Below are 18,102 nucleotides of genomic sequence, written 5' to 3'. Positions count from 1 at the left end.
CCCAGGCTGGTCTTGAACTCCTAGCCTCAAGTGATCCTCCCTCCTCAGCTACCCAAAATGCTGAGATTACAGGTGTGAGCCACCATGCCCAGATATTCCCCTGGGTTTTTGTTTTGTTTTGTTTTTTTGAGACAATCTCACTCTGCTGCCGGGGCTAGAGTGCCATGGCGTCAGCTGAACTCAAACTCCTGGGTTCAATCGATCCTCCTGCCTCAGCCTCCTGGGTAGGTGGGACTACAGGCATGCGCCACCATGTCTGGCTTATTTTTTCTATTTTTAGTTGTTTGGCTAATTTCTTTCTATATTTAGTAGAGACGAGTCTCACTCTTGCTCAGGCTGGTCTCGAACTCCTGAGCTCAACCAATCCTCCAGCCTCGGCCTCCCAGAGTGCTAGGATTACAGGTATGAGCCACTGTGCCCAGCCTCCCCTGGTTTTTGTATTTCATCCCCTCCAAACTTCTCAGAGGCCTTTGCACTGTTGGATTATTCATCACATCCTGAACTCTCATCTCAAGGCATGAGCTTGTTCAAGTACTAATGCTGAAATCTCTCATCAGAATCCTAACACATGTCATTTTCTCTTCTTGAAACAACTTGCCTACTACTTCTTTACCAGTCATAACCCTGACCTTCCATTGCTACCATGGTAGAATTGAACTTCCTCTTTCATGACTCTCATCTCACCTGTAATTACTTGTTCTGTGTATGCCTTGCCCAGAAGACAAACTTGGTCTCTGCTCTCACAGTGTCCCATTAACTGCAGTATCTCCAGTATTTGGCACAGTACCTGGCACATTAAATACATTAACTATGTATTGTCGAATGAAATAATTCTAATTCATTCATATCATATGTAAAATGTAGTATTTTTTAAATGTCTTCATTTTCTTCATAGATTTTAATTTTTTTCCCAATAGTTATTGGCACCTTTTTAAGGATTACATTAAATAAGAAGGACATTGTGATATTTTTGTTCTTATCATTTGTTTTGATTCTACTCTTATAATGGATTTATTTACTTATATTAGACAGCCACAGAAGCTGTAACATTCTTATAATTTAAATGGATGTCTTGTAATAGAAGATTCACAATGAAAACTATTTCATCATCATAAAAATCCTATAATGTGGAAAGATCCTTGGAATTCCTATATTTAGATTTCCTTAGATCATTCCTCAGATGACAGAAGAAAAGCCAAAGTACTGTGGTATTTTTATGACTGCATTATTATTATCTTTTTACTCAGATGGGGCATCTTATGGCTAGAGACCACCAGTGGGGAGACAAAAATTCAGAGTTCCTTTTATCTTTCAATTGTGAAGGATAATGTTCATCTGTTAGTTTACATAACTATAATATATATTATAAATAACTTAGTTTTTTTGAGCAACCCTAAATTCATTCAGCATTCACTGAATCCCAACTAAGTATGCAACAGACACTAGGGACATAACATTACATTAATTGCATGTGTACGTAACATTCCAACATACATATACATTTTAAATAGACAGGCATATATAAAATTTGAGGAGGAAGAAGAATTAGTAAATAAAACTAAATGAGAGACCTTTATATATAAGTGTTTCTCCTTACAAACTGTTTCTACTGCCAGCCTTGATATGTCTTGCTGACACAATATAACTCCTTTTAGCAGGCCAATATACAGTATAGGTTGAGTATCTGAAATGACTGGGACTAGAAGTGTTTCAGATTTCAATTTTTTTTTTTTTTACATTTTAGAATATTTGCATTATACTTACTAGTTGAGCATTTCCCATTGGAAAATCTGAAATGCTCAATGAACATTTCCTTTGAGTGTCAAGTCTGTAATCAAAAAAGTTTTGGATTTTAGGGCATTTCAGATTTTGGAGCATTTGGGATTTCGGATTTTCCAATTAAAGATATTCAACCTGTATCAACGTAAGTACATCAACATAAGGTCTTTCCAGACGAGCCTCATCTTGGAGTCTCTCATTCAAATAAAACCAGACTAATAACCTAGACTAACTGAAAAGGTAATTCAGGTCTTTACTGAAAGCTCCTGAAGCAGGACAATGCAAATTTCTTTCTTTCTTTCTTTCTTTTTTTTTGAGATAGAGTCTCACTTTGTTGCCCAGGCTAGAGTGAGTGCCGTGGCGTCAGCCTTGCTCACAGCAACCTCAAACTCCTGGGCTCAAGCGATCCTCCTGCCTCAGCCTCCCGAGTAGCTGTGACTACAGGCATGCACCACCATGCCTGGATAATTTTACTATATATATTAGTTGGCCAATTAATTTCTTTCTGTTGTTAGTAGAGATGGTGTCTCGCTCTTGCTCAGGCTGGTTTCAAACTCCTAACTTCAAGCAATCCACCCGCCTTGGCCTCCCAGAGTGCTAGGATTACAGGCGTGAGCCACAGCGCCCGGCAGACGACGCAAATTTCTTAATATTCTCTTTCCTTTTCCCACCTGTGGATCTCCACACCAGTGCCCCAAACAGCAGCCATCTGTACTTTCTTCCTTCACTTAAGTATTAATAAAATTTAGCTTATACAGTTGTCCATAGGTATCTGCAAGGGGTGTTGGTTCCAGGGACCCTTGTAGATATCAAAATCCAAGAGTGCAAAATCCAGTCCTTTATATAAAATGGCATAATATTTGCATATAACCTATGCACGTCCTCCTATCTATTAATATTTTAAATCATCTCTAAATTACTTATAATACCTAATACAATGTAAATACTATGTAAATAGTTGTTATACTGTATTATTTTTAATTTGTATTTTATTGTTGTAATGTTACTTCTTGTCGTTTTTTTCCCCCCAAATGTTTTCCATCCGCCCTTGGTTGAATCTGGAATGCAGCATGCGTGGATACAGAGGGCTGACAGTACAGCTTTTTATATTTCTTCCTCATCCAGGAGCTGACTAGCAAGCAAGAACTTTTCAGGGAGGGTGTGGGTGTTGGAGGGTGTGTGTGAGGAGATGCCCAGAGGGAATCTGCCATGCTAAAGTAGTGTCTGGTTTCAAGGCAGTTTCTGCCTTCAAGGAGCTAATGATCTGAAGATAAAAGGAATAATCAATAAGTACAGTGGGGAAAGCAACATACTGGCCTATATAATTACCTGTTGGGTGGCATTATGCAGATCCTGGGTAAAATGAGGGGTCATGAGATGGGCGAGGTGAGCCTAGAGGTGGGCCTGGACCTGACAACGAATTCACTAATCAAAAAGTATCTGTGGAGCTTCCTAACGGAGCTTTTTCCAGTCATGCTGTCTGTGCATTTTATATATGCTTTTTTTTTTTCTGGGGCAAGACTCCATTATTTTTATCGTATTCTCATTCCTTTATAGCCATGACTCCCTTTATTTGAGTAACATAAGGAAGGAGCATATGTACAGTGGGCAGCTACAAGCTCTTCCCACATCACTAAGAGGTGGTTTCGGATCCTGAAAAGGTGTCTGAGGTCCTGGGTGTCCAGGGTCCCAAGCGGCCCGATATTCCTCCAGTTCAACAGTCCGGGCGTGGAGTGTGGTTCGGGGCACCTGCTCCCGGGCACTCCCACCTGGCCTCAGCCTCTAGGCCACCCTGGGTTCCTCCTACACTTGCTCAGGCCATTCGCCGTCACTCCGCCCACTGCCCCTCCGTGCCTCCTCCCTCTTCCTTTCCGCTCTGCGCGCTTCCATTTCCGACTACGCCTCTCGCCTATTACGGCTCTTCTCGGCTTCCGTCCCAGATGATCCCTCCCCGAGGCTGCCACCGCCTCCTCCATCTCCCGGAGCTGGAGCCGCCTCTTCGGCCAGTGGCGTAGCCAGCTCGGTGTCGCGACCAGCTAGACAGGGGCGGAGGTCCGGAACCCAATCTGGACCCGAGCGGGGGGCCATGGAGAAAGCGGCCCGAAGCGCTTTCCACACCAACTAGCGCGGGCCCGCTGCGGCTGGAGGCGCCATGGACCGAGCCCCTACAGACCAGGTACGCGGGCTCGGGCAGGGCCGGTCAGTCTGGGGGGCTGGGGGTCGCCGCTTCCTCCCTGGCCGTGCCCATGTCTCCGAGCGCGGCACTCGGGCAGCCAGAGCCCTCGGGTTCCTGCGGTCGCGGACCACCCCCACCCCTTGCCCGGGAGCCTGGCTGCACCCCGCTCTCCTGCATTGTTCCAGCTGCTGCCCTGGGCTTGGGGGCTTTTCCAGCCCTGTTCACCCCTCGGTCTCGAGGCTCACCGTTGGCTCTCTTCCCCTGTTGGGTGAAAAGGGTCAGAAGGCTCCAAGTTGTCCGTGCTCAACCGAGAGGAGGGCCTGTAACTTCCAGCAGATCTGCCCCCCTCCCCCCATTCCTTCCAGTTCTGGAACGTGTTTTCAAGGTGGAGAGGCGTTTTGAAGGCTTCTCACCCAGAAAGACCGTCTGAGAATGTGTGATAACTACATATGAAGGGGGATCATGGGCCTTTTAGATCTACGTTCAGTTGAGCATTGTTTTTGCCGTGGCTTTAGGGAGGTGTTCCTTTTAAGAAATAATGCCACGGTTTCCCCCTTGTCTTGTTTATCCAGTTATTTTGCAAAAACTGTAGTTAGTGTTTTTTAAAAATCGAGCTTATGTTTTAAGGGTGTAGGAGCATGAGTTCATTTCCGAGCCCGTTTTCATGTTTGCAGAGTAGTCCTATTAGTATTCTGTTTTGTTTTTCATTGCATCAGTTTCTTGATTGTCCATATTAGTAAGTGCTGGGAGGCAGGGACAATGATGATGTAAAAAAATATTCAAAATAATAGTTTTTCCCCCCAGTGCTTACCACTCTTAAGATCTCTACGAAATGACTTAATTTCAAATCTAAGTTTATTCGCTCTCTGTTCCCCTCTTTGAAGGGCTTGCACAGTAATGAATTAAGCAAATAGATGAAAGCAGAAGAAAGTTTAGCAATTTTTGCCAGTTAAATTTACAAATGGGTAATTAGCACCTGATTAAATGAGATAAGATTTCCCAAATTCCTGTATATATATGTCCATATTTAGTTGGAACTGGTTTTGATTTTGAAATCCGACTCTTAGCAGGCAAAGCACAGCTTCCTAGTTGTGTGTATTTGATATTACACAAGCTTTAATTAAAAAAAAAAAAAGCTTTATGTGAATATAGCTCTGAAAACACAAACGAGTTTTATGAAACAGTACATGTAATTACTAAAACAAAAATGATGTGGAGCCTTTTGGCCAATACACCCAGGCTTTCCTGTGACCCAGAGTATTCTATATGCAGCTGGTATCGAACTTAATTAAAAAAAACAAAAAAAAAAACTTATGAAGGTATCTATCAAAAATACTTGAGATTTCAAAGCCTGACAGATATTTTCCTTGAATCATTTCCTTGTATGTGCGTTCCTGCTAATGAAGGGGTTCAACATTTTGGTCCTTCACCAAGAAGCCAGAACTGTAACCAGTAATGCTACCATATGTATACTTAAGGTTCCTTTCATCCTAGAGGAAATGTAATTAACTATTTAGACGGTAACTTTTAGCATAGTTATTTGTGTGTGATTATCTTAGCAGCCAGTACTATGAGCGAATTATTTAAACTAGAGAGCCTCTTCCTCTTTCATGCCGTCTTTCCAAAGTCAACAACCTATTAAAACCGTGTAGAAATTTGAGACCTAGAAAAAAATCATGAAAAAGGATTTTCTGGTGAGATTTTTTTTCTTCTAGTACCTTCTGTCTGTTCCACAGCTTTAATCCTAAATGAGAGAATAACTTGAAACTCTTTCACTCTCCATGCACTCAGAAAAGAGATCCAGAAAAGTGATGTGACTTTGCCTAGCTAATGCTTAGGCAGCTAATTCAGGGGTGCATGGATGACCTGGAAGGAGTGTGCTTCATTTTATATATGTGTTTTTCTGGGGCAAGACTCCATTATTTTTATCATATTCTCAAAGGAAGGCTAAGAACCATTAACTTAATGGTAGATTAGGGACTGAGATTTCTCAACTTTGTGGACTTCTTGATTTCCAGTATACCATAATGTGATGGCTATGCTGAATTTCTGTTTTTTTTCTTCACAAAGTATTTGTTTTTTCCTTTTAAATCAGTGTTGACTTATATTCAGAATTTCTAGAAATGCCTACAGCATTAAAACTTACTCTTTATAGTATTGTACTGGTTAGCAGTTCATACAAGTTTGATTTTTAAAAACTACTGCTTAATACAGAAGACCTTTTGCATTTCATCTTAACCCAATTAAATCCTTGGGGTATTTCACAAGTGTAACTTAAAAAAAATCTAACTTTTTTTGGTTGAAGGCATTCCTGTTGCTGTTCTTGCAAATTACCTCTTTTTTATATATTAAATATTTTATAAAAAAGATAAATTTTGTGTATGTTGATCAAAATTTTACAAAGTAAGTTACTGGGAATACAGTAACTGGATAATCTTAATTGTAGTAATGACTATTTGAAAGAATGTTATAACCAGAAGAGAATCTTAGGAATAGTCTCTTTCAGCATACTCTTTTACAGAGTATTCTCTGTATTTAATCAAAACAAGTAGCTTAATTTTAACTGCCAGAATTAGATATTTTAAGAACAGCTATTACTTGGTATAATGCATTTTTTTCCTTAGAAACAAAAGCTTGTGTAAAGGGATGTGAAGAATAAATCATGGAGATCATTTTGTTTATAAGGCTTAGTGTTTCTATTTTTAGGAAATTTAGGACAGTGTTTTGAGATTTTTTTTTTGAAATAAACAATGGGCTTAGAAGTGACAACACTTGAGGTTCAGAATTTCTTTTGTGTTATCACAAGTAATTTAAATGTTGGCTTAATTTTAGTACATTAGCATTAGATAAGTTCTTTTAAAAGAATTTATAAAGTTATAGGTTATTGATCTCTTTAATTCTTAGAAAAACATGTAGTGAATATATATGGTTTCATGCAACTGTGCTGTTCAATAAGATTGAAAAATTGGCTTATTGTTTTCTTTAAATAATTTATAAACATCAAATATCAGTGCTCTAAACTACATGTATTCTAAATAAGTTACTATAGTGTTTATTATTATGTAATACTTATAGTTGGCCTTTATATATGGATATAAGTAAATTACCTATCTTATCAGATTTTAAAAACAATACTTTTAAAGTCAAAAACAAAGTGTAATATATACATGTTCATTTAAAGAAAATACCATTTGGGCATTAAAAAAGACATTTTCAAGCCTTTAGGGCAAAGAAGAAATAAAAAGTAGAATGATACATTATTGAAAAAGTAATAATAAAATATCACATATGAAAACCTATGGGATGTGGCTGAAGCTATACTCTGAGGCAAATGCATAGTCATAAATAACTTCATTGTTAAACAGTTTAAAAGGAAAATAAAAATTAAGCATACAAAGCAAAAACTTAGGGGGGGAACCTCATCAAAGGAAGAGAGAAAATAATAAATATAAAAACAAATTAATAGATTAGATAAACCAGAAACTAATATTAAATCTAGAAAACTGTTTTTTAAAAAAAGTACCATAAGATTTTAACAATATTAGATTTGGTTTGTTTTAAGAAAAAGAGGAAAATGTTTGGATAGAAAGCAAGCAGGCACAGTCTAAGTTAAATACTTTGATTTTTTCTCCTTGGTATTTCTGGAGTCTTGCAAAACTTACACATATAACAACTGCAGTTTGTTTTGGCAAGTGGTTTACTTTATTAATAAATATATGCCATTTTAATCAGAAAACAATATATAACCATCAGTTATTTCTTAAGCATTAATAGGGTTTTCCTTCAGAAGATGTTTTATCTTTGGCCATGAGATATAAAATATCTTAATGTTTTGAGAGAGCATATTTTTACCTTAGCATAAAATGTATGGAGGGTTTCCATGGTCATATTTTTCCTGTGGGTGTGTGGTACATACTCTAGAGTTTCACTGTGGGAGAGTGTCTCATTATGTTCTAACTTCAGTTTTGTTTTTTAAGTGGGTGTCATTTTTTTTTCTACTGCTTAATCTGGGAAAATATATTTGCATTCTTCTGGAGGTTTCATCTCTGAGGAGTTTAGTGTACATTCTCTGCTGTGTGCTTTGTAGTAATGTTTGCCCATTTTCTCCAAATCACTCTAGTACAGTGCTCTTTATGGAACATATGCTCAATGCATATTTGTTGAATTATATAGGCTCTCAATGATCTGAATGCATTTGTTTAATAAATTATTTTAAACAAGTCTTTATAGTTTCATGCTCTGATAAATTCTTGCGTTTTCTAGATTATTCATATAAGAGGTATTTTATTTATTGACATTTGCTTTAATATACCCAAAATTAAAAATAAGTGTGAAACTGTTTAAATATTTTTTCAAAGACATGTTTCTGGGATTATAGTTTTTTCATTAATTTGAAAAATTCTGAAATTTCTGAAAGATAATTTTGCTATTAGATAGTTGCTTTTTTCTTAAGCAAATAATAGTACAAGGATTAGACTTTTTTCAGTGTAATTTAGACTTATTGCATATTTATTTTCTTTATGGAGACAACTCCCTACTATAAATGTCTGATCCCTAAAAAATAGATCTTGGCAAAAGTAGAGATACTAAAACACAGAAATTCAAACTGAAGAATAATGTGTGAAGTAAGTAATCTAATTTTTTAAATTTTAAAAATAATATTTTATTGTCCACTATGTAAGACATGTTTCTTTGATTTCTGTACTAAAATAATTAAAACATTGCCAGAATCTGTTGCTTACTTAACATGTTAACTACATGGGCTTTATTGATTTTATGAATAGTTGGGGATCTTAACATTGCTTTTCAGGGCTGCTGCATTTTGATGTATGATACGGAAGGCCCCAAAGTCACAGTAAACAACTTTTGAAACTATACAGAGTTGTAACTATAGGAGAAAGTTTGCCAGCCTGTTCCTACTAGTGACATCTTCTGTTTGTGCAGCTGTTGATTATAGCAGCTTCGCTCTCTGTCTCTTTTTTTTGTTGTTGCAAAAAACAAAGAGTCATTTCAGTGTTTGAGAGTTTTATTGTTAAACTCTGGTACCTAGAATTGTACTTAGAATAAAACTAATACAAACTTTAATATTTAAAGGTATATACTGTGTATATGTGCAGTCATTAGTTATAAATTATGCATGGCACCTTTTCAACAGTGGGGTTGCCTAAGTTTATAAAACTCTTTTGTGTAAAGTACAGTGAAATTTGTTGCAACTTTTGACCTGAGCAAAAGTTTGAATTTGCTACCAAAGTAATTTATGAGTTGGCATTTGGGGGAGGGGTTGGGAAAAGTGTTATTTAAAAATTATTTATTTATAATTACATTATTATGATCCTTTTTTCGTTTTAGACTGATAATTTGATGTGCCTGTATTTCTTGTATAAAACAAAAACCTAATGTCTCCTAGTCCAGATTTATAAAACTGTTTAGCGAGTTCTCATATGTTCAAAGGGACTTTTTAATTTTTAAAGGAAATAATAAACATTATATTTTTAGTGCAGTTAAAATGGGATTTGAGGTTCTTATCTTCTTATGCATGTGTATGAACTCTAAAAGCACATTTCCATTATCTTTGGGTTATTGTTGAAAGTCAGCTAAATCAGCTTTTCTTTTCGTAATTCGGGAAACATTTATTATTTTGATATATTATGCCTTATGTAAATAAGTTTGTATTCTAATGAATACTACTGAGTGAAAATTACTAACCTGTTATTAGTGGGTGAAGGTGTTTTTGCCCCACTCTGTCTTTTTTTTTTATTTTTGAGACAGAGTCTCACTCTGTTGCCTGGGTTATAGTGCCGAGGCATCAGCCTAGCTCACAAAACCCTCAAATTCCTAGGCTCATGCGATCTTCCTGCCTCAGCCTCCGAAGTAGCTGGGACTACAGGCACATACCAACACACGCAGCTAATTTTTTCTATTTTTAGTAGAGACATAGTCTCATTCTTGCTTAAGCTGTTTTTGAACTCCTGAGTTCAAGCAGTCCTCCCGCCTCAGCCTCCCAAAGTTGCTAGGATAACAGGCGTGAACCACCAGTGCCCGGCCACGCCTCTCATGTTAAAATTCAAGGACCCAACTTCAGTTCACAAATATTTATAGGTATTATTACTACAGTTTGTCTACTTCAGATTTGGTTAATGTACAACTGTAGACTTCAAAGTTAAATCAGGTAGGGAAGAAGGATATTGAATTAATACTGTAGTTCAGATTTCGTCACCCCCCCACCTTTTTAACAAGCATTTCTGATCTACAGGGTACTGTTTAGAGAACCTAATTTTTCGGAATGAGGGTGTATATTGAGCATATCAAGTCTTGTGTTTAGATATTCTTGGATTCCTTACTAACTACTTTTGTGAGAAACATGCCTGAAATTTGTTTTGACAACTATACTTTGGTGGGAGCTTCTAATAAATATCACCCTAGAGGGTTTTTTGGGAAAAAGTTCTGGTTAGGACCATTGCTTTTAAGGTATAATTGTTTTGAATGGTTAAAATGTTGGCTTCCATTTCATTTACTGGTTTTATTAAAAAGTGTTTAATATCGTTTTAGACTATAATATTTATGTAGTTTTTTAATATTCTGCCCTTGCAGAATGTGCCTATAGATTTTTTTTTAAAATAATTTAAAATGTTAAAATGTGTTATTAACTACATGGAAAAGTATGTAAAATCAATGTACAGCTTAATAATCATTGTAAGGTACACACTTTGTAAGTTTTACCCAGTTTGGATATAGAATTTTGCACGGCATCCCAGAAGCTCTCCAGGTGTCTTCTCAATTACAGCTCCCTCTTTCTTAAGAGTAATTCCTATCCTGACTTTTATGGATCGTTTTTACTTTTCTTTATAGTTTTTATCATTCATATATGCATCCCTAAATACTATCTATAGTTTTTATATATGTTTTAACTCTCTATAGATTTTTTATAAGAAGAGATACAAAGTAAACTAAAATGAATTACATATTAATGGATTGTTTTAGTTTGCTGAGATGTCTACTGAGAAACTGAAGTTAATTCTTGTTTTCTTCCCCCAGTTTAACTGTGAACCACAAGTTTTTTCTCCTTAAGTATTTTTCATTTTAGACATTTTTCTTCCTTTTAATTTAATGATACTAATCTAATTTCCTGAAATAGGCAGAAATAGACTATTTTTTAGACTATTCAAATATAATTATCATTCGGAACTCTGAATTTTTCCCCTAACAAAATTAATTAAAACCACATTGTTTTCTCCAAAGAGCTACATTTCTTACTACCAACTTTATTTTTAGGCCCTGAGATATGACTTTTTGTACTCTCAATTGTTTTAACAAAAGCTTTGATAACATAAATGATTTTATTGAAATATAGTAACCTTTGATAAGTTTTTCCTTATTTTATTTGATGGTGTTGTCCAAATAACTTGATCATTCCGTTATTTTACATTGACATTGCTGTTCCTTTTGGATGTTGTTTTGTGAATACTGAGAAGAGACCCAGTTACTGTTTGTAAAGGCTGACTCTTCTGTTGTTAAATTGTAAATTTGTATTAAGTTACTTGCTCATTTGTTGTTAATGTATTCCACTTTCTCTTTGAAGAATGTCAAGCTATCAGCTGAGGTAGAGCCATTTATTCCCCAGAAGAAGAATCCTGATACATTTATGATCCCTATGGCTCTCCCAAATGACAATGGAAGTGTTTCTGGTATAGAACCAACTCCAATTCCCAGCTACCTGATTACTTGTTATCCATTTGTACAGGAAAACCAGTCCAATAGGTAATTTGTTTATTATTTTCTTTTTTTGGGGGGGTGGAGGTTTAGAAGTTGGCAAAGCGCACTTCATTTTAACTTTTAAATGTTAACCGTTTTCTGTTTTTTTAAGAGGAGTAAATAAAACCAACTAATGTACAATTTGAGAATAGTTAACATGAATCATTTTCTCATTCTTTCTAAGAGGAAATGGAGTTCTTTGGATATGTATATCTCCTATATTAAGTCATTGAAATTTATTTGAAATAAATCAACCCAAAGGGAGGAATGAAATATTCAGAAAGAGGTGAACAGAAACTTTTTTTTTTTTTTTTTTAAGACAGGGTCTTGCTCTTTTGTCCAGGCTAGAGTTCAGTGGTGTCCTCATAGCTCACTGTAACCTCAAATTCCTGGGCTCAGGTGTTTCTCCTGCCTCAGCCTCTGGAGTAGCTGGAAGTATAGCATGCACCACCATGCTCAACTATGTTTTTTTTTTTTTTTTTTTTGTAGAAATGGGGACTCACTATGTTGCTCAGGCTGGTCCCGAACACTTGGGCTCAACTGATCCACCTGCCTTGGCCTCCCAAAGTGCTGGGATTATAAGTGTGAGCCACCGTGCCTGGCCCTAGCATTTATTTCTAGACTCTGATTTTAGTTTAAATTTAGTGTCTGTGCCGTGGTCACAGGGTAATTTAGCAAAATACTTGCAGTTCAGGTAATGTGTGACCTAGTGGTTAGGGTATAACTTAGGATAGCCTTTCTAACCCTGCTTAGACTGTTTGAGTGATTAGCACTTCATTGGTGTAATTCATTTTATTGCTGTATAAAAGTACTTTCAGCTTTTTTGAAGAAATTTTATTTCTCTAGCACTACAGGATAAATGGATGAGGCAGCTAGTGGTTCTAGGCTCTGTCCAACTATCTCTGAGAGCTGAGGCAGTCAATATTTCTACACATCTATAACCCATTGTGGCACACTTAGTGTGCCAGCACACATTCTTTGAGAAATTCTGTATGTATGATATATGAGACCACTAAACTACTTTCTCAAATACTGAATATTCAAAATAATATTCTGTGACTCTTAATAAGAGAGTTTTGGGGAAACGAAGGGATCATTTTTAATTGCAGTTAGCATTGTATTAAAAATCTTTGACCTGTATTAGACAATATGTGAGGTGATTCATAAACTAAATTTAATACTATTCTTATACTTGACAAAACAGCCAAGTGTACAGTATGATAAACTTAATTTGTTTTCTGGCTTTACCAAACAGTCTTTGGGAATTCATGAGTAAGCCAGCCAGCCGATATTTTAGAATATTTTTAGGAATATGGTAGTGAATGTTATTCCATTTTGCTTTGTCATTGGAGCAGTGAAGAAAAGTTCTTCACCTCCACTCCCTAGGACCTCATATTCATCAGCAGCAACCTTTCTTGAGGGGGCTGTTGCTGGTGATTTATATGAGCTGCACTAGAAGAAGCTCTCGTGCTGAGGATAGGATGTTAGTGGACAGGCTTGCTTCTTTTCTTTTTTCCCTTGGACCTGGAGCCTGCTTCCATTGCCAAGAAGGGGAGCCAGGAAAAGAGCTAGACTTAGCCCAGTGGTTAGGAGAATATGGGAAGAAGAGTATGAGGCCTGGGAATGAGCTGAAGAATGAGAGGTGGAGGAATTAAATCACCCTATGTAATGATCACCTTACACAACGATCACCTGATTCTGTTTTTTTTGCAGAAGCCTGTCACAGTTGTGAGTATTGGGTGAGAACTTTGGACTACTGTTGTTGGCAGATCCAGCAGTTAGTTGTTTAACTTTTGGGCAGAAATATCTTGAGGAGGTTGAGGACAGAGTTACAGATAATAATGACATGTGGAATGCTGTGAAACCGTTAGCTTGGATTCCTTTATACTGTCACTTAAATTGTTATTTCATGTACATAGTGACCTCTAATAATAGCAGAGATGATACTAGTTTTGTCCCCTTTCCAAAAATCATGCAGCTACTGTTCTGTACTGTTTTTTCTTTTAAGTTAATGAGTTAAGAGATTTTGCTTTAGTATAATTTTTAGACTTGTCAATAGATTTGTTCTTTTTTGATTTGATTTTGCAGACAGTTTCCTTTATATAACAACGATATACGATGGCAGCAACCCAATCCAAACCCCACGGGACCATACCTTGCCTACCCCATTATATCTGCTCAGCCACCTGTTTCTACAGAGTATACATATTATCAGCTGATGCCGGCACCATGTGCACAAGTTATGGGTTTCTATCATCCTTTTCCTACACCATACTCTAATAACTTCCAGACTGCAAATACTGTAAATGCTATAACCACAGAATGCACTGAGCGTCCACATCAGCTTGGACAGGTCTTCCCATTGTCCGGTCATCGAAGCAGAAACAGTAACAGAGGACCTGTGGTACCAAAAGTAAGTGTCTGGTTTTGATTCTGTTGTTAATACTAGTATAAGTAATTTCCTACTTGTATTGGTTGACCTTCAGTGTTGAATTTACTATGCAGCATTTTGTTCAATAATGTAAAATGGTCAAGGCTATATTTTTTGTAAAATAATTTTATCTGTGTTACTTATTGTTACTCATGCTTGATTGGGATATGATTTATAGTCATACTCATGCTCCTTCAGAGAGTTTATATATAAATGTACAGAAATATTTCCAAACTATTTTAATTTAGTGATAAAAATTGCACGGTGACTCCAACATTCATAAAAGTAGTTAGTATGGATCCTATACTAGCCATGTTGAATGGCTATTGCACTTCAGGATACTTCAATCTTCAGAAGTCAGAAGGAGAGATTATGGAAAAGAACATTTGTGGTTCATTAGATCCCTTCAACTTCATTTTTTTCTAGCCTGTAAATTTTTAGTAGGAATAACATTTTGTTATTTAAGAGGTTATGAACGAAGAGTTTCCTAGGGCTAAAGAAAATGAAAGATAAATATGTGAAACTACTTTTATTCAGGACCAGCTTTTTAACTAAAGAAAAAAACGATGGCCTTCAAATCATAAGAACATTAAGATTTCATTTTAGATAACTGTTTTTTACTTAAAAGGCTATTTTGCCATTGAGGCCTTAATTTCAAAGCTAATCAGAATAAAAACCATGTTTCTAGTCAGCACTTTTGAGCTGATAGAAGAATGACTTCTTAGATGCATCTTAATGACTGTATGAGCAAAGAGTTAATGCTTTCCCCGGATTCCATTAGCCTTCAGTGAAAAGTCTGCTGCCTACTGGCATAATTTTTACAAATTAAAATACAAACAAGTAGCAGAGGTTACTTTGAAAAGCTTTTAGTCTTTGTTCATGGAAGTACTCTGGGTCAGGGAAATCCTTTTGGGAATTCTGAGAATGAAAAAAAAAGTATTGGAAATAAGATGACAGTGTATAATTTCCAGATGTTGAAGGAACATGATTTCTCAGAATGCATTTCTAGCGCTTCAACATAGGAAGTTAAAGAAGTTAAATTCAGAGTTCTGTTGTGTGAATTGCTCTTGAGCAATGAATACTCATATTTTGAAAAGTGAACGAAAAGGTCAGCTTTTTAATATTTTCCTTTTGAACTCCAAAGCAGAAATTATTTTCTGTGTCATTGTTTTCATGAAACTAAGATTTAGTATTAGGATAAGTTACCACCCTTTTTATTATCCTTTTAAAAATTTACAACCCTTTATATGATATGATTATGCTCCTGTTATTAATTGAAAAAATAAATGCAAATAACAAAAATGAATTCATATTTTATCAATCATAGCAGTGTTAATAGTTATTTGAAAAATAGTTTATAAATGTATGTATAATATGTTATTTAGCTTATTATGCTTTGCTGCAGATAATTTGATCAAACCCTAATACTGTAATCCTGTTTCCCCATGGATTGGAAGCCACTAATTTGGAACATACATTTAGATGTATTTTATGATAGATGTGTATTTTATAATGGTTAGTATGTTGAATGGGTTCTTTTCTTTTTTATAACCTAGCAACAGCTTTTACAACAGCACATAAAAAGCAAAAGGCCACTGGTGAAAAATGTAGCTACTCAGAAAGAAATAAATGCAGCAGGTCCTGATAATCGATCAAAAATTGTGCTTCTTGTGGATGCTTCCCAGCAAACCGGTACGGCAAGGGTTATTATATATACATCACTGATTTTTATCTGTTTTCATGTGTTGACTTTATAATTGTGGTCTGTATAACTTTATAGGATTCTAGATTTTTTTCAACCTTTCATTTGTCCTGCCACTGTGTGAAATTCTCTAGGAAGGATAAAATAATACATGTCCTAATGTTCTTTCAACTCACTTGCCAGTTTATGTACAACTTTGGGAAGGGTTTAAGGTTTCCTTTTCCCCTTGTACTAGTGGAGCAGTTCAGAAATCAGAAATGGAATTTGGCAGATACTATAGGAATTTGAGAGACTCATTTTGGTTAAAATCAAAATTGTACATGTTTTTATAACTAAATTAAAACCCTTTAATAAAACATCCTAACATTCTGTAACATCTTTATATGAAGAACTTAGCAAGTTATCTGTGCCTTATTTTAGCATAGATCTGAACCAAACCTATGAATGACACCTATATCCTATCAAATGAGTAAAAATTTTGAAATCAGAAATCATTTCAGAAATCAGTCAGAAATCATTTTGTCAAAAATTTTTAGAGGACCATGTAAGTTAAATAAAAAAGCATTTTTCTGATAATAGATAAAAATGAATATTTATATAATATTCTAGCTATTTTCCAGTTTATATCATGAAATTCCAATTTGTATCTCTGATCTCATCTTATGATCTGTAAAATAGAGCTCTACCTCTTCTCACTCACTGTCATTGACACTAGTAAAAAATCCTTTTTAATGATCCAAGACCAAGAATTGGAGCTATTCAAAGGCATAATTGCTTTTTCTCTCTCTCTAGTCTCTGCTCAAATAAGGTCTGAGTTGTGAAATGAATAAGGTGGTTTATGCTTTTTTTCATTTGGGCTATATCTTTTCTTTTGGGCATCTATTCATTTATCCTTTTACAATTGCTTAGATCCAGTAGGAACAGAGAAGGGATCTGAGAATTAGTTAAAAAACAATCTTGCTAATAGTACAGTCATTGTATGGTTAAAACATAAAGACATAAAGCTGTGAGATTAACAGACTGACAAATGCTTGCAATGGCTATGGAAAAGAATCACTATGTAATGTATTACAGAGTTTCCTGGTGTGGTTGTTTTTAGTCCCCATTCATAGTGAGCCATTTCTGCATACTTTTCATCCCTGGGAAGGCTTTTAAAAATGATCCTTACTGGCCAGGCACAGTGGCTCACGCCTGTAATCCCAGCACTTTGGGAGGCCAAGGTGGGAGGATCACTTCAGGTCAGGAGTTTGAGGTTGCAGTGAGCTATGGTGATGCCACTGCACTCTAGCCTAGGAGACAGAGCAAGACCCTGTTTCAAAAAAAAAATTATTCATACTTCTTTAGTTTGCCAAGTAAGTGACCACAAAGACAACTTTCTGAAGCATAAGAATTAGAAAATGACAAGATAAAGACATAATTTGAGTAGAAGATTATACATTCTATCAGTATTTTTATCCTTTAGCTTGTTTATAATTTCTGAGGATTAATCGGTATCAGTCAGAGATAGAATTAAATATTATAGTAGAGGAGGAATGCGCCTCCAATTGTAACATTTTTACTTTTGAACACAAGCTCATATTTAGTAATAATAAGATGGCTAGATATAAGATAATATATAAAAGTTAATTGCATTTGATTGTGCCACCAACAAACAAAATTTAAGAAAAGATGTCATTTACAATAGCAACAAAAATACAGTGTTTCTGGTAATAAATCTTAGAAGATGTGTGAGACATATAGGCAAAAAAAAGGATAAGATTTTATTATAGGACATTAAGAAAAACCTAAATATCATGTTCATGTAGTATGATTTGATATTGCAAGTGTCAGTTTTCCTTAAGTTAGTCTGTAGACTTGATATAGTTCTAATGAAAATTCCTTTGGGAGTTTTTGGGAGAACTTGGCAAATTAATTTAAAAATAAAGGAGTAGTTGTCTGAGAAGAGCCAAGACATCTCTGGAGAAGAACTTTTCCTCTGGATATTAGGACTTATAAAGTCATCCTAGTTCCTACGGGTTTATGTTATCAGTGTAGTATACAAAAATTGAATAGAACAGAGAGCACAGTAACAGGCCCCCACATGTGTGTAAATATGTATATGGAAAATGACAGAGATAGCATTACAGACCCCTAATTTATACCCCACACAAATCTATTTCAGATGGATTAAGGACTTAACTGAGAAAAACGATGGTAGAAGAAAACAGGCAGATATCTTTATGACTGCAGGGAGGGAACTATTTCTAAAATTAAGAATTCATA

At 35.8% G+C, this 18,102-nt stretch overlaps 1 protein-coding gene across 1 annotated transcript in view; it reads left to right on the top strand.

The window, feature by feature from the left end:
* The first annotated feature begins 3,698 nt into the window (after positions 1 to 3,698).
* SECISBP2L (SECIS binding protein 2 like) overlaps positions 3,699 to 18,102 on the top strand; it is a 50,391-nt gene continuing 35,987 nt past the window's right edge. The window contains exons 1-4 of the mRNA XM_012763527.2: positions 3,699 to 3,955; positions 11,535 to 11,713; positions 13,796 to 14,120; positions 15,695 to 15,830. Coding sequence (XP_012618981.1) covers positions 3,932 to 3,955; positions 11,535 to 11,713; positions 13,796 to 14,120; positions 15,695 to 15,830 — 664 coding nt within the window. The 5' untranslated portion in view covers positions 3,699 to 3,931. The remainder of the gene's footprint in view (positions 3,956 to 11,534; positions 11,714 to 13,795; positions 14,121 to 15,694; positions 15,831 to 18,102) is intronic.

This window comes from Microcebus murinus, chromosome 6 (genome assembly GCF_040939455.1).
Source record: "Microcebus murinus isolate Inina chromosome 6, M.murinus_Inina_mat1.0, whole genome shotgun sequence".
Taxonomy (NCBI): domain Eukaryota; kingdom Metazoa; phylum Chordata; class Mammalia; order Primates; family Cheirogaleidae; genus Microcebus; species Microcebus murinus.
This window is presented reverse-complemented; position numbering and strand designations above follow the sequence as displayed.